General features: G+C 39.0%; 1 protein-coding gene across 5 annotated transcripts in view; it reads right to left on the minus strand.

Annotated features, from left to right (window-relative positions):
- MED23 (mediator complex subunit 23) overlaps positions 1 to 16,703 on the minus strand; it is a 43,226-nt gene that overhangs the window by 15,229 nt on the left and 11,294 nt on the right. For 4 of the 5 annotated variants that reach the window (XM_062639554.1, XM_062639557.1, XM_062639559.1 and 1 more), the window contains 8 exons: positions 13,212 to 13,307; positions 12,618 to 12,635; positions 6,280 to 6,480; positions 4,617 to 4,760; positions 3,362 to 3,507; positions 2,547 to 2,792; positions 2,210 to 2,352; positions 1,493 to 1,667 (listed from right to left, as the gene is read on the minus strand). In XM_062639554.1, coding sequence (XP_062495538.1) covers positions 1,493 to 1,667; positions 2,210 to 2,352; positions 2,547 to 2,792; positions 3,362 to 3,507; positions 4,617 to 4,760; positions 6,280 to 6,480; positions 12,618 to 12,635; positions 13,212 to 13,307 — 1,169 coding nt within the window. The remainder of the gene's footprint in view (positions 1 to 1,492; positions 1,668 to 2,209; positions 2,353 to 2,546; positions 2,793 to 3,361; positions 3,508 to 4,616; positions 4,761 to 6,279; positions 6,481 to 12,617; positions 12,636 to 13,211; positions 13,308 to 16,703) is intronic. The other variant, XM_062639555.1, reaches the window with a different exon arrangement.

Below are 16,703 nucleotides of genomic sequence, written 5' to 3' on the forward strand. Positions count from 1 at the left end.
TCTCCAATTTAGAGCATCCCCTCCTTTGTTATCTTCTTAGCATCTTCATCTAAACAATAATATATAGATAAATGTATGCAAAAAAAGCAAAATAAAAAGGCATAAATAATGCATAGGAAGTTTCAAAGCTAACTATCACTTTGAAGCAGACAGCACTAAACTGTCCTTATTAAAGAAATGATTGAAAGCACTTTATTTTCCAGCGCTCTAGTTGGAAGTGCTTTTCACACCAGGTAGCTTTAAGTAATTTAAAAGACTCTTACAGCATTGTGTCTTTGAAATGCCAAAGCCATACGTTAGTTTACTCCAATCTAGTTGCATGCTGTGCTTATCAAAAGTGACTGGTTAACATCCGTATTTCACAGACTAAGATGACAAAACAAGATTTAGGTGAATGAAAAGAGCAAGACCTTGAATTTAAGGAGAAACTTGTCTTCACTTATCATAGAATGGCTCCGGAAGCAACCTTAAAGATCACCTAGTTGCAAACACCTGACATGGGCAGGGACATGTTCCACTAGACCAGGTTGCTTAAAGCCATGTCCAACATGACCCTGAACACTGTTCTCTTTATTCTTGATAAAGGATAAGCAACAGAGCAATTTGAATCTGGGCTAAGAAATTAGCATGCAGTTAGACTTCCTTGATATCAACTGATAATAATTAGGTTGTTCTGTGCCCCTCAAACACCCCCACAAAGAAGTATTCTACTCTAAGTGTGAATGGACACTTCCCTCAACTCTTCTAGAACAAATCCCAGATTCTACATATAAACCAAACCTCACATCCTTTAACTTTGTTAACAGTAAGGTAAACTCAAACTTTTTCCCTAGAATTATCTGTATATCAACTCCACAGCTTCTTTAACCAACTTCTTCACCTTTCTTGCATCCAAATTAGCCACTGCTTTATGCATGGTTTACACCAACGTAAGACACAAACCACACAATGGAAGTGACACTTTCTTGTCTACTCAAGTTCTTGTACAGCCACCATATTTTTGCTCCAACAGCTTTACAGCTGCAGGCTCAATCAGATCATTTCTCTGATCTGACCAAAAATTAACTTCACAAAAGAATTAACTGGAACCAACTTAACTCTTGTAATGAAATTAAACATACTCTGCAGGAGTAAGCAAGCACAGTCCCGCTGGCAGACAAGCCAATGACTGTGACTAAAAGTAGCGGGCAATGCCCTTTATCTCTAGTTTTCCAACAGATGTTGACATGACATTTCTGGTGCACATCCGTGTGTTCTGACCTGTGACACTGCTGCCATATCTGCACAAGAGACTGCCTCATGCAACTCTGTGGAGTACTACCACTAACATCCATCTATATTTCTGAAACGTGACCTGCTGGGATACCACAATTTAGTCACAGAAGTAAGATCAGGAAGTACTTATTTCCCTTTTAAACATAGTTCTCACACAGCTTTCCACGTATGGTGGAGAAATCTGAGATTACGATTAAATATGGTAGCCATCACTCACCACAGATGAAGCTGGTTCTGATTAGTCTGGGGCACAGCAGCCAAGGAGTGAAGATGGCTGAGCAGCTGCACTCTGTAATGAGGCTGGATGTGATGCATCCGATAGCTAAACATTTCTAGTAGAGTGTGCAGAATTCCCCATGCGTGAGATCTGAAAACTGTTGGCAGAAGCTGACCTTATGAAAAAGAGTTTGTAAAATAAGTCTTTCAAGTGGTTACACTTTAAAATACAACTCCAGAGTACACTATGGAGAAAGGCTGTATTAGGCTGCAAGTCAAGTATTTGATTTGAAAACGGTATTACCTACAAGGAGTGAGTGTGCAAGTGCTGTCTGAAGATGCTGTAAATGTGTAGAGCTCAATAATCTTTTGAATACGCAGCAGACATGCAAATAATTTTAACAAGAGCAATGAAGTATCATTTGTGCCCAATTACGTAACTTTGCTTATGCTTTTCCACTAAGCATATTTTTGCACAGTGCAGTGTTAACTAGTGAGGTCCTGACCACACAAGTGATGGCATAATGGGAGAGCAGCACATTCATCTGAAGTTTACTGCAGTGCTAGCGTAAGTATTACAGTTTCTTTTATATTAAAATAATTCATACATGTACTCAACATGCTGCATAATTATTTTCATTTTTACTATGTTCTCTAGTTGCCCTTAAAAGAAAACACTACTGAACAAAACAAAAAGGGAAGAAAAAGGTTTTCTTACTGATAAAGCCTTTGATGCCCAAGGATTCAATTTCCATATAAACCAGCAGGCGACTATAAGTTTCCACAAGAGCAGGAGCCAAGGCCACACTAGATTTTGCATGAGCCAACTTAATGACCCTTGTAGCTATGCTATGAATCAGACTGAGGAAAGAGAGAAAGTATTTTTCAGTCAAAAACAAGATCTTGAAAGTTAAGAATTTACTAAGTAAATAAACAGATCTATACTTATCATGTCCAGACACAGGAAAGCTTTCCTGATAATAGTTAAACACAGATTTACAAGAGAAATAAATTAAAAACCCCACAAACAAACAAAACCTAGCTGCATACTGTACCTCATTTTGGCATGAACTGTGAGTGAGTCCAAGAGGTTCATTGGCAACGGGGTAATAGACCCCGATGCCATGCAATTAGTCCCTGGAAGAGGTATCCTCATGTTGCCATTTCCATAAATTGTTTCTACTAGCACTCCCATTGGCAAAGTGAAACACTCTGAATTAGTTGAATAAGCATTGCACAACAAGGCAATCTTGTAGTCGTTCATCTGTAAGTTCTTATTTCTTAAGCTCTGTTGCAAAAACCTGTGTGCCAAAGATATTAAACACTGAGTAGAAAGTAACAAGCAGAACACCACAAATTCATTCCAAGAGTACAGCCACAATGATCTCAACCAAAAATCCATTGTGAAACAGCAGAAACCCCAAAGAAATTATTAATTGCACCACATCAAAATGACTACACCTTACGCCAGTTTCACTGCGTGGATTTTCTTGTATCAGAGAAACAACTCAGGAGAAAAATACGCTTTAAAAATCACTTTTCCAGACAAAACCTAACATACTGCTTATTCAGTTTCCAAACTACAGCATAATAAACCCTGTCAATTTGCTTTCTAATTCTCCATCAGTAAAAATGATTCATTAATTCAAGGTGCAATATATCATTTCCATTAGCTGCACAATAAAGAGTATTTCAATTTTTATGAAATATTTTGACTTGGAGCTCTTGCTTTTTGAATGACTGAGCTCATTCCTTTGATAACCCTTATACAGCACCCCATCACACAATACATTCTGAATACAGACTTAAAGCTTCCTATTCCATTATGTTTACAGACAAATCACAACATAACAAAACCCTCAAAACTCACTCATGGTGCAGTTTAAGAGAATGAGGAATGGGAATCTGTAACTTGGAGTTGTCACTATGGGCCTTCCGGTTCAGATGTATCCAAATACAGGTCATTGCAAAAGCATGAGTTGACTGGGGTTTGTTAATATCAGGTACAGGAATATACTAAAGAAAAAACACATGAATGTGACATATTGCACGTATTAATGAACAGAAAACCAACTTAGCCAGCATTCACAAGGTCAAGTTTTGCTTTTTCTGACTTGCAATACCATAAGCAACATTTTTAGAGAACAGATTCTACCCTCATCTGTGTTTGCAATTTTAAATATCAAGAGCTCTGGAAAAGACCTGGACCTCAAATAAACAAATAACCTAAGACCTTAGCAAACAGAAGCTCATGCTTTGAGTATAGAAATTCAAAACATATACAGTTACGATGCATATACTTACTCTCAGTCTCACACTTATACATTATTCAGAAATCAATTATGGCTCAGTGGTTCACCAGCATTTTCTGAGAAATCTGATTTGTCTAGCATCACCATTGCACTTAAAGATTAATACACTTCCTAGGAAAAGGAACAAATACACCCCAGAATTCAAAGGATTTTGGCTACAGACTCAGGTATATTACTGGTACTGGAAAAGACAGTCTGTCTCTCTCCTTTGCCAACATCCTCATTTCTTTCCCTTTGGTACAGTTTCCACCACACAAGCACTCTGAGTAGCACAAGTGAGACAACAGCAACACATAATAAGTAAGAGCAAGTAACCAGGACTTCATGCTGACAGCGCTGTCATGATGGAAGAACTTTCCAAAACTCCCCCTCAGGAACCTTATTTCTAGAGGAATGCACAAACATACAAAGCATAACTAGGATTTTATTTGATATGGGATAAATTTAATGTGTCTTGTTCAGTTCTTTGCTGAAAGCATCTCTCAGTATATTATTCTGTTACAGCACAGACAGAACAGTCAAATTCCACACTATTCCTTAACAGTATCCTCAGTGCTTTAACAAACTCCTTCGAACCTTAGTCAAACCAAAGTCAAGGAAGAGAAGAGTCTTTTTCACCCCTAAAAACACTGCATAAATGTGGCTACTGGAAAAACACAGCTATGAAATTCTGAAAATTTTCATTTAATTATGAAACATCTCTCTCCAACTACACAGCACACTGCTGTATCAGTGACTCAAAAACAATATTGACATATGAAGGTCTCAAGGTGAATTAAAACCAAAACTTTTAATTTCAGAGAGAAGACTTACTTCTTTCTCAGGATACAGGAGGTCAAAAAGCTTCATAACGGGGAGGAAGTCAGCCAATGCATTCTTCTGGATGCTCCCAGAGATGAACTGGAGCAGCACCCACATCAGATGATCTCTTCCTTTAATGAGGCCACGACCTGCCAACTGTCAAACAGACTCAGTAACAGACAAATACGCACGTAGAAGAAAACTCATTGCAAAGATTCCTATAAAAGGGCAGACTAAAACAATTCCAGCAGAGATTACTTGGAATTTTATAGCAGGATTTAAGCCAAAATATATGTCTTGTTTTCAGAAAGATGGCAAACACGTAGTAGTAGTTGTAATACAGTAGTAGTAGTTGTAGTAGTTGTAACACAGAAACAGACTCTGGGAGAGCCGTAACAATTAACGGGAAGACTTAAAAAAATATTTAGCTCTTGAGGATCACCGTTTTGAAAAAAAATAGCAACTCATAAATGTTGGATTTAAGTTGTCACCTTGTAGCCCTGTAGCCAAGTACAGCATTGTCACTGCTAGCAGCAGGCCACAGGTTTTATATTAACTTTATCTACAAAGAAAGTCTCTGAACCAGAACAACCTGGGCTTGCTTCATATGGACATATTTGCATTTATTTTTTTGTTATTCAACTTCTCCATCTGTTAACAGCAACTCTCTAATGACCAGTACTATACACTTAACCTCTATTCTTATCTAGCTTGCTTTAGTTTTAGATTAGATTTGTGCAGCTGTGTTGCATAGCATCCGTTGTTTCAATGGTTCATTAAGAGTAATTAAAGAAAAGCAACCCTAGTAAAACTAATTTCAAGGATACCAAAGAGAACAGAGAACTAGACTCCATCACAAGTAAAACATAACATACACAGCAAATTTTGATGTAACATGGAACTGGGAGCAAATGAAGATGGAGCAATGTGTCGTGCATGTTAGAAATTATCTAAATTGCCACAAACTAATCACTTGCACAGTGAGGAGAAAGAACACCTCTTTCCTACTATCGACATGGTACTTTCTCTCAGCAAAGTGTTCAGGATGTTGCTGGCTTACTGTAACCCCTACTCTCCTTACTTACGAAGGACTGGCAAAACTACCCCCCTTAGAATTCAGAGAGGCACTGAGACCATAGAAAAGTGAAAATACTAGACAGTGTTTCAGTCTTACCAGAATTATTATTAGGAAGTAATAATTTTTCACTGTGATTGCCAATATCACTGTAATTGGAAAAATGATCTTTGATTAGATAGCTCTGATTAGACAAATTACAAATTCTTGCATCCATTTACGTGGCATGTTTCTTTAGCTCACAAACTGAACAGGGAGTTCGCTCTATTTGAAGCTTGGTTGTAAACTGAATGCAACAGCACAGTATTTCTATCTTATCAATTATGCCAGTTTATGTCCTTATTCTAGTTACTAGCACATTTTGAATCCAAATATAGTACAACATCCTGTAACTGAATACACTAGAAACAGACCCAGCTCACAGGGAGTTTCACTTGTGAATTTGACAGAGCACAGTGATCAAAAATTTAATTCTTATACATCAGGAACTCCTTGCACGGGTTAGGGTTTTTGTTGGTTTGGGTTTTTTTTCCCCTAAAAAAAAAATTCTTTTGTTTTTAAAATCTCTCTTACCATGCAGGAGCGATACAAACAATTTACCTTTTGATGGAGTGACAGGACCATATGAGGAAAACTTGCAAACTGAAAGAGCACAAAGAAAATGAGCTGGCTGGAGAGATGCTGCCACAGAAGCTGACTGGTTCCACCATCATCAAACTTCTCTTCAGTCTCAGATCGTTCCATGGCATACACCACAAGATCCACCAGCTGGTCCTCCAGCACAGGGCAGCGCTGCTTGTGCTGTAAGGCAGAGATCAGATACAGTATTCCAAAAGCCTTTCCCTTAACTTCAGAACTTGCATAGTTGCAGTTATAGTACAGTATTTTGACAGAAGGCTGGGAAGCATGAAATGAAGTCTGAATTTAAGGATAATCCAGTGTGTTAAAGCTGCACTATGTTACAGGTCACAATGACTTTTTACATTTTATCGCATTACATAATTCCCTACTCAGTTCCAAACCACAGGTTATCAATGCACAAATAACATCTGGGGGGTTTGTGGTTTTTAATAAATTCATACAGAATGTCATTTCTCTGATCTTGCATTAATGGAAAACAAAGTCTATTCTTTTCAAATGCTGGTGGGGGTATTTGTGTTTGGTTGGAGAGGTTGGTGTTGGAGTTTCTGTGTGTACGTATTTCCCCCTCTCCTTTCTTCTTTTCTCATTTAAGTCCTTTTCAAAAATAGGGATCACCATAAAGAAAAAGATGTATCAATTATACCACCAAACCCAGAGGGAACATCCCAAAACACAATATAGATATTAAATGACTATTCTACTTTTCACTTATTTTGGGCTCATCAACAACAAGTAGCAGAATTAACATCTGGTTAACACACATAATTAGGTGCTGTCCTACTGCTGCAGTACCACCTGGTACAAGGTCAAAAAGACTTGAAAATTAATCTGACAAAAGTAGTATGTTCTACATACTGTGAATAGAACAGAAATCAGGTATGGCGATGAGCTCTTCAGATGTTAGATTTAGACTGCCAGAGTCTCCACAGTTAAGCTATGCAAGCACAGCAATAATTTAAAATACACACCTTCCTTGATGACTTTTAATAATGATTAAGGAATGCATTATACAGCCAAATACATATGTTAGTACAGACACATGTATAGCAGGCCCACTACCAGCGATTTGTAACTCAGATTATAAATCTTCAATTTAAGATCATCAAGTATAATGTCACACATCATACGTTCTTTAGTGCAAAAACATTTCTCTACCTGTGTTTGTATGGTTACTGTCATACTATTACTAAGGACAAAAAGCTGTGTGGAATTTAACTTACTTCAAACAGTGCTAGCTAGCACTTTGGAAACAAACTTCTGTTTGTTTCATTAAAACCTCTATTCAGGAATGGTCAGGAATGTTTTGGTTTGGCTTTTTTTACAGCTGATGCCTGTAACATAATGCAGCCTTAAAGAAAACATTATTACTTTCATGATACAAAAGAAAAGGAACTGAGCTGCCCAAACACTAACCATGAAAATGCAGTATCCTTTTCTAGAGGCAAAAAGGTGTGTGTGTAAAGAAGTTTAAAAAGATCACCCAAGTACTCATAAAATATTTTAGGGATGCCTTAAATGAGTTCTTTCACTTACTAGCCAGGCAGCCTAAAAAAAACCCTTTTAATTAATAAAGAAAGAAATAATAAAAGTAAAGAGAGATGCTGAAAGGAGATGCTTGTTCTACCTTCATCGATGGTAGTCTTTTGCTATGAAAAAAAAAAAAGAGATTCTCTTCAATTAAAAATAAAATGCAAGAATGGGAGAAGTTGACAAAATAGTGAACAGCATCCCCTGTTGCATGCTCTTCGTCAGCTCAAAACTGCAGAAAGCTACAATTCCAGCTGTGCTTTCTTAAAGCATGCTTAATGCAAACCTCCAACTAAAACAGAAAGCATCAATTACAGCTTCACCTTCTCTTCCAGTACGCAATGCCATTATCACGGATCAACCACATTACAGGTTTACAGAAAGCAGTATTAAAACCACCAGTTGAGAATACTTCAGGGTTTTTGTGGTTCGTTTTTCCCCCTCCCAAAGCAACTAATTATGAAGCAGAGCAGGGTGCAACAGACAACACTACAGACTAGTTTATAATCCAGCATGCAAAACTACTATGTACAGGGCTTGAAATTTAATAGTTTGCTAAGCACCAGGTTAATGTCCAAACGCCTAATCATGTTAGGCTATATTAATTTAGAATAATGTTATTCAAAGAATACAACAGGAAAATATTACTGTTAAAAAGAAAGCCAGAATTTCCAGTAGGAATTTTAACTATTCTGAATAATCCTAAAATTGGGAAAAGTTTAGGATCCAGGAAATTAAAAAAACAAGTTCATTCTTTTACTCTGAAAATCATGCTTTTATTGCTTTAAGAACAATTTTCATAAATATAGCAGTACTTCACATTCTATCTTCATTAATTTAAACTTCTGGCATTTTTTTTTCTTTTTTCTGTATTTTCAGTGAATATACATTTTTGCACAAATTTGCACCAGCCCTCTGACGGAACACTGGTACTTTTTTAAGTAGATCAAAGCTTCAATGGAGTTTGTTTTGATTTGGTTTGGATTTTTTTCTGGTTGGTTGGGCTTTATTTTTTAGGGGGTGGAATGGGAGGTGGGGGGGGGGGTAGCATTCAAAGTGTTCCCTAAAAGAAGGCTATTTTGAGAAGTCAGTGAGGCCAGCTGCAAGCTATTATAGTTTTTGAATATTTTGAGCAAACAACATCTAGCTCAAAAATATTTAATATATATTTGCACTTAAGAAATGGATTCAGAAGACCAAACTGCAGAGCCCCAGATGTCTGCAAGAGTAAATGGTGTCTCCAAAAGTCTAATTCAAGGCTGTGCAAGTTAAATGCTTGAAGTAGCTAATACAAGACAGAACTATAGCCACAGCCACTTCCATTTTCCAAAACTGTATGCTACCAAGCCACAGAACCTTAAGGCTTCATCTTTATATTATACCTGATTTTATTTCTACGAACTTCAGTGGGTATTCTCAAGTTTTCCTCATTAGAAAAGGAGTAAGTTTCAACAAGCAAGTTGCACTCAAGTGTTCTCAAAGCACACTCTCACAATCAGAAATACATGAAAATATTCACACCCCTTAATTTAAGTACTTTGCCATAGTAACACTAGTAATATTGGATAGTAAGTTCCCAGCATCAACCTACAATATTTTAAAAATAAAAGGGAAAGGTAAGTCAATTTTTGAATATTGCATTATGTCATTCCTTTCACTTAATTATTCTGCTTACACAATGCATGGACAAACATGAAATAACACCTTCCATAAACAAATTATCCTGGTTTGTAGCTAGAAGAAAACACAACTACACATTCACCTGAATGGAGTATGGCATAGATAACTTCTTAGTCAAAAGCTGGAGATCACCGCTGCTGGTTTAAAAGGTGACCAGCCAAATATACTATTTAAAGAGCAAAACCATTAATACAATAGCTGCTAATTAAAAGTTTGTATAACATCACAGAACCAAGACACCGTAAAATTATCTCCTCTTTCAAATATTCTCCAACCCAGAGAAATCAATACCAACGTTTTTTATTGTTTAAAGGACTGCAGTACAAACCTGACTACAGTTATGAAAGCAAAAATGGCATTTTATCCTTCATGCAAGTCTGTACAGACAAGGTAAAGACAGAAACCAAAATGTTTGAACTAACTTCATGTCCTTAAGACATTACTGAAGCTCAACTGTTAAATTTCTGAACTTTTAATTTGGCATCAGTGTATTAAGACACTTTGAATTGATAATAATTTTTCAAAACGCAGGCTGTTACATACCTCAGCAAATTCCTTAAAAGATAATTAAGAACTGGGGAACATCAGCCAGCTACCAGCAGAATAGAAATTGACGTAGAATCATAGATTCATTTAGGTTGGAAAAGGCATTTAAGATCATCGAGTCCAACCGTAAACCATGATAACAGACATGATAAAATACAATTTAAATCTCTACTTCCTACAGACCAGTGCAAAATATAAAACAGTAGCAAAATATAAAAATCCCCAGACTTCAACTGAAAGAACATTTTGAAGTCTGTACTTTTACACCTGGACTTGAAACTATATACTTGATAAAGGTATTAGAAAACCTCATCTCACAACAAAATCCCACAGCAAAACTTAGAATCCTGAAAGGAACATATGAATCTATAAACTTATCAAATTTTATCTTCATTTTTCTCTCTGCAAGGTTACAGGACAGCTGGATTTGTACTGTTTTTAGTTTGGTTTTTTTTTGGTTTTTGGTTTTGTTTTTTAAATACATCTCAGAGATGGCTTGAGTGACCAGTTTTCTAACATAGAACTACTTTGTTAAAACTGAACTGGAAAATTTCATTGTTCATCTTCAGAGTTTTGAGAACTAGGACAGATCTGGCTCAACCATACATAGTTTATGATGCCAAAAGATTCAAAGGGTCCAATCCTGCAACTGGATCTCTAGAAATAGTTAACAGGGCATACCAGAAGCTTCACAAAAATAATTAACGATCATAAATAAATAATGATCACTGCTTTGAGGTGTTAGTGAACTTATTTTGAAACAACCTTGGCAATACTTGCATTTCTAAGCGTCTTAATATTACAATTTACTTCTGCAGGTTAGTTCAATTTTAATGATAAAATACAAAATTATCAGCCATTTCACTGAAAGCATTGATACAGTTACGCAACTTCTGAAAAGCATGCTATTTTTTGTCAAGTGGATACATTAACAAATCCAGATATAACACGAAATTAATTTGTAACTAAAAGCAAGTCAAATTTTAATGTTTTCCACAGTTTTAAACAGAGCATATTAACATTTAAATGGAAAATTACTTCTTGTTCTGTATCACTACACCACTCTATCTTTGTACTTTTAACTCACAGATTTTCAACAGCCCACACATCTTTATGCTGATGTAACTGCAGTAGCACAGCTATAGTTCATGTTCTGTCAGCATTTCCTTTATAAGCTACATTCTTCAAGTTTGTTCCTTGGCCATAAAAATTCACGCCAGGTTGAAACTTTGTGTAGGTATTCCTATACTAGTAAACAAAATTTAAGAAATAAAGTTCGATATGTTACTTCATTTAAAGTACTTTTGAAGGACAATAAAGTAGGAGTTAAAAGCATTTTTAATATCAATGTTTTTTGACCTGAAGGCACAGACCATCCAGACTATAAGAACAAAATGGATTCAATATATTTTTTGTCTAGATCTTGTATTATTTACCAGCTACAAGATGTATAGAGGCATAGTTTGATTAACTGAATGTAGACACAGAAATAGACACAGAATACAAATATTACCTATTTCAACACTAAACCTAGCAGCTCATTTCCAAGGGTTATCATTTCAGCTGCTTTAAGTTTCAAATACAAAAGATTGTCATATACAACACAGAGTACTGTTTGCCACAATGTAGGAATCTGCGCATTCAAAACTATTGTCCCAGTCCAGAAAAATCACTGGTGTATTTCACTCACAATGGGAAATATACACAAGGTTTCAGGATCATGTAAATTTTATAGTCAAGTTACAAATCTGAAAAAAGTCTCTTAAATGGAAACACTGACACAACCTTCACTATAGTATTGCAAACAGCAACGCTATTTTAATAAATCTTAAATAATGAGGGGTTTTTTTAATAGATGGGGAATTTATTATTGTAACAAGGGACCAACTGTAAATCTAATACCCATAATTTCAAGTTTCAAGCAGAAGTCCACTTGGTTGATTTACTCTGACATTTGTTTATTTATTTAAACAAATAGTCAAATTTTAAGGAACTACTTTTCACATGGTATTCTGCACTACTTTTCTTTAACCTAGCTTGAAGAGAATAATAATTGCCTGTTGGGAAGTTTCTTACAGAGGCTTCCTAACGATAAGAAAATTCCACTAGTAAAGCTTTTTCAGTTTGGGTTTTTTTTGTTTTGTTTTTGGTTTGTGGGTTTGTGCTACAATAATGTTTACAGCTTTATAATTTTACAATCAAATGCAGTGGATGTTTTTCCACCTGCATAAGAAAAGAAATTTTGAACTAAGAATCTCTCCTCATCTGAAAATTCCAGCAGACAAAACAAAAGTTCTTAAGACTGGTAAGGGAAATTGTAGCAGTCCATTCCAATGAAAATTTTAGGACCAAAGGACCACCAACTGTCAGTTTTATGCTACATCTCTCGTATCTCTAGCAATTTGTAGTGAGAATTTGCCCTTAACTAATGGTCCTGCCAATTTCAAGCCCTGACTGTACATGTATTCTCTAACTGGAATCAGTGGCTACAAAGCGGCCAGCGTATCGTTAGTCACAATACAACAGTAAGGTTGTGAACATACCTGAGCAATGTTCAAGGTCTAGAGCATTGGAGGATGGGCAGGACAAGACAGGACAGAACAAAAATAAAGGAAGAAAAAAAGAAAAGACAAAACAGTGACTATGAGGCCAGCCTCAAGGATCCCCAAGTCAGACTAAGCCCTCCCATTCTACGGTATAAAAAGGAAAAATGTAACAAAACAAAACCCAGCTTTTCAGTGTCCTAGTACCATAACATGCTAATATAAGAGAGTATAACGCTTTAAAACCTAATAAACAATAACCGTTTTTATTGTTTGAGCTAGCAGTCTCCTACTGTCTGTCAAAGGTGCACTTGAGGCTGGCCTTATAGGAAAAAAAAGCAATGCAAAAAAAAAAAAAAAATCATATTTTAAATCTCTACTTTTCAATTTAACATTTGTAAAGCAATATATAAATGATAGGAACAACAGTGTCCAATTAACCTAATATGATCTCATAAAAAAAATAAAATAAATTAAAAATTCAGTCTCTGGACCTAAACTGTTTTGCTTAGTTAGCTATAGCAAAGAAAAGAGAAAAAGAATAGTGCAGATTCTATGCAGAATTAAAACACACGTTACAGTATAGTACAGTACCTGCTTATTCAGACCTAGCATATTGCAGACCATATCCCTTGAATATGGTTGTTCCAGCACATATCTCAACAAAGCAGTCTGTGGCTCAAACAGATCCTTAAAAAAAAAAAAAAAAGAAAGAAAAAAGCAATCACATATAAACGTATACTGCCTCAAGATTATGCTTAATACTGAGTTTATGTTTAACTGAGTTCATGTAAGAATGAATGTTTAATTTATGCAGATAGGTACTATCTGGCATAGCTTTTTGCTCTCTAATACCCCAAATCAAGAAGGAAATAGTCATAGCTCTTAGGAAGTGACAGGTTTTAGGGGGACCAAATAGATAAACATTATTCATCCAGTAAAAGGATTGCATACTTCTTGAAACAGCCTTGAAGCACTGGAAGACCATCAAGAACTCGAAGGAACTCAGGTTAAGACAAATGAGGAAGCACAGAACCAAGACTGCTGAGGTGAGTAGCTCGAGAGAGGATGCCTTCAACACCGGAGCCAGGGGGGGAGAGTTCAGCATCCAGGAGCCTCAACTCAGAGCGACAAGAGCCATCGAGGGAGCCTCAAGTCCTCGACAGGACCTACCCAGAGCTGGCAGCTCAGCTGACGCGAGCAGCTGACTCGAGCAGCTGACTCAAACGGGGCGGAGCCAGGAGCAGCGGCACCAGCCCTGACTGGGTAAAAACCTGCCCAGGGAGCACGAGGAACAGAGCGGGTTGAGGCAGTTCGCACGGGCAGGCGAGCGAGATGGTGAGCACTCGTCGTATGAGCAGGGCCCGGTCCGGGAGCTCTGCTCTGGCTGCCCCGGCAGTGGCCAGTGTAGGCACCCAGACAGAGCCGAGGAGAGGGGAGGCTGCAGTGCAGAGCTCAGGGTGCAGAAAGTGCCTGCACTGGTCTGGTGAGGGGAGGGTGCACAATGGGCAGGGCTGCAGTCGGTGCTCGCTGGTGGAGGTCCTGCAGCAGGTGGCTGAGCTGCGGGATGCTGTTAATAGACTGCGAGATGTCAGGGAAGCTGAGAGGAAGCAGGAACGCTTGCTCCTGGCCCAAACTGTGCAGGGGCCTCGAGCTTCACCTCTACCTCACGAAGGAAAGAAGGAGGCCGTTAACCTGGGAAGCTGGGAATTAGTGATAAAAAAAAGAAGGAAAAGGACAACCAGAAGCAAGGGGCTTCCCCCTAAATCCCCTGTCCCCAAGCAGAAACACTTTGCTGTCCTGCAGGGGGCTAATGAGGAAATGCACTCGAGCCAGAAACAGCCGGCTGATGCCCTGGTAAAGAAGATCTCTACTGGTGCTGCTAGGAAAAAGCACCGGGTCATAGTAGTAGGGGACTGTACACTGAAAGGGACAGAAGCACTTGTCTGCCGGCCAGACCCCATCTCAAGGGAGGTGTGTTGCCTACCGGGTGCATGGATCAGGGATGTGGCAGAGAGGCTGCCTGCTCTAGTAAGTCCCACAGACTATTACCCGCTTCTAATAATACATGTGGTGCTAGGGATATAGTCACCTGGGAAACATAAAGAAAGGACTACAGAGCTCTGGGGGAGGTGGTTAGGGGCTCTGGAGCTCAGACAGTCTTATAATCAATTCTCCAGGGTACAGGGGAAGACCTAAAAAAACCTAGGAGGATTAGCCAGGTTAATAACTGGTTAAAAGGGTGGTGTCATAGTCAGGGATTTGGGTGTCTTGAACATGGGACCCAGGTTTGTAGGCCAGGTCTAGTGGGGGCTGGTGGAACTGGTCTGATAAAGAAGGGAAAGAGCAGTTTTGGTAGGAGGCTTGCCAGACTGGTCAAGGAGGCTTTAAACTAGATGTGCTGTGGAAGGGGGGCATCATTCCATTGCAACACACCCAGTCAGTTGCCAGAACCTATAATAGATGCTTGGAGCAATGTAGAGATATCCCAGCCGCTCCAGCCAATGAGCCAGCTTCATTTGGAGCTCGGCTCAGATGCCTCTATACAAATGCCCATAGCATGGGGAACAAACGAGGAATTAGAGATGTGAGCATGTCTACGGGGCTATGATATAATAGGCATCACAGAAACATGGTGGGATGGCTCCTATGACTGGAGTGTTGGAATGGAAGGTTACAGGCTCCTTAGGAAAGACAGGCCTGGCAGGCGGGGAGGGGGAGTTGCCCTTTATGTTAGGGATAGGCTGCAGAGTATGGAACTCTGGGGACAGGTGAGCAGTACACAGAGAGTTTGTGGGTCAGGGTTAAAGGGAATATAGCTATGGGAGACATTACTCTGGGGATCTGTTACAGACCGCCTGATCAAGGAGGACCTGTGGATGAAGCACTCCATAGACAGATAGGAAAAGCCTCACGCTCGCAGGCCCTTGTTCTCATGGCTGACTTCAACCACCCTGACATCTGTTGTAAGGACGGTTACGGCCCGGCACAAGAAATCCAGGAGGTTCCTCGATTGTGTAGAAGACAACTTCCTTCTGCAAGTAATAGAGGAACCGTCAAGGAGAGGTGCCATGCTTGCCCTCGTACTCACCAACAGGGAAGGGCTCATTGGAAATGCGATGCTCCAGGGCAGCCTTGGATGCAGCGATCATGAGATGCTCGAATTTGAGATCCTCAGAACAGTGAGAAGAGCGTGCAGCAAGCTCACTGCCCTGGACTTCAAAAGGGTAGACTTTGGCCTCTTCAGGAACCTGCTTCGGAAGGTTCCATGGGATACAGCCCTAGAGGGCAGGGGGGCTCAAGACTGTTGGTTGATATTCAAGGATCACCTGCTACAAGCTCAGGAGTGTTGCATCCCAACCAGAAGGAAGTGCAGCAGGAGGGCCAGGAGACCTCCTTGGATGGAAAAGGAGCTCCTGAGGAAAATTCAATTGAAAAAAGAGGCTTATAATAAGTGGAAGCAAGGACAGGTGGCATGGGAAGAGTACAGGGATGTTGTCTGGGAAGCTAGGGACCAGGTTAGGAAAGCTAAGGCTCAGTTAGAATTAAACTTAGCTAGAGGTATTAAAGATAACAGGAAGGGAATCTACAGATACATAGCAAATAAAAAACAGACTAGGGACAATGTAGGCCCCCTCAGGAAGCTCTCAGGAGAACTGGCTACACAGAATTTGGAGAAGGCTGAAGTTCTGAATGACTTCTTTGCCTCAGTCTTCACTGGCAAATGCTCTGACCAAACCACCCAAGTCTTGGAAGGCAGATGCAGGGACTGTGAGAATGAAGACCTTGCACCCACTGTAGGAGAGGAACGGGTTCGAGACCATCTTAAAAATCTGAACGTGCACAAGTCCATGGGACCTGATGAAATCCATCCACGGGTCCTGAAGGAGCTGGCAAATGAAGTTGCGAAGCCGCTGGCCATCATATTTGAGAAATCATGGCAGTCAGGTGAAGTTCCCAATGACTGGAAAAAGGGAAATATTACCCCCATTTTCAAGAAGAGGAAAATGGATGACCCGGGGAATTACAGAGCAGTCAGTCTCACCTCTGTGCCTGGCAAAATCTTGGAGCAGATTCTCCTGGATG

This window comes from Pezoporus occidentalis, unplaced genomic scaffold (assembly GCF_034315485.1).
Source record: "Pezoporus occidentalis ecotype Australia unplaced genomic scaffold, CSIRO_AGI_Poc_V1 ctg61, whole genome shotgun sequence".
Taxonomy (NCBI): domain Eukaryota; kingdom Metazoa; phylum Chordata; class Aves; order Psittaciformes; family Psittacidae; genus Pezoporus; species Pezoporus occidentalis.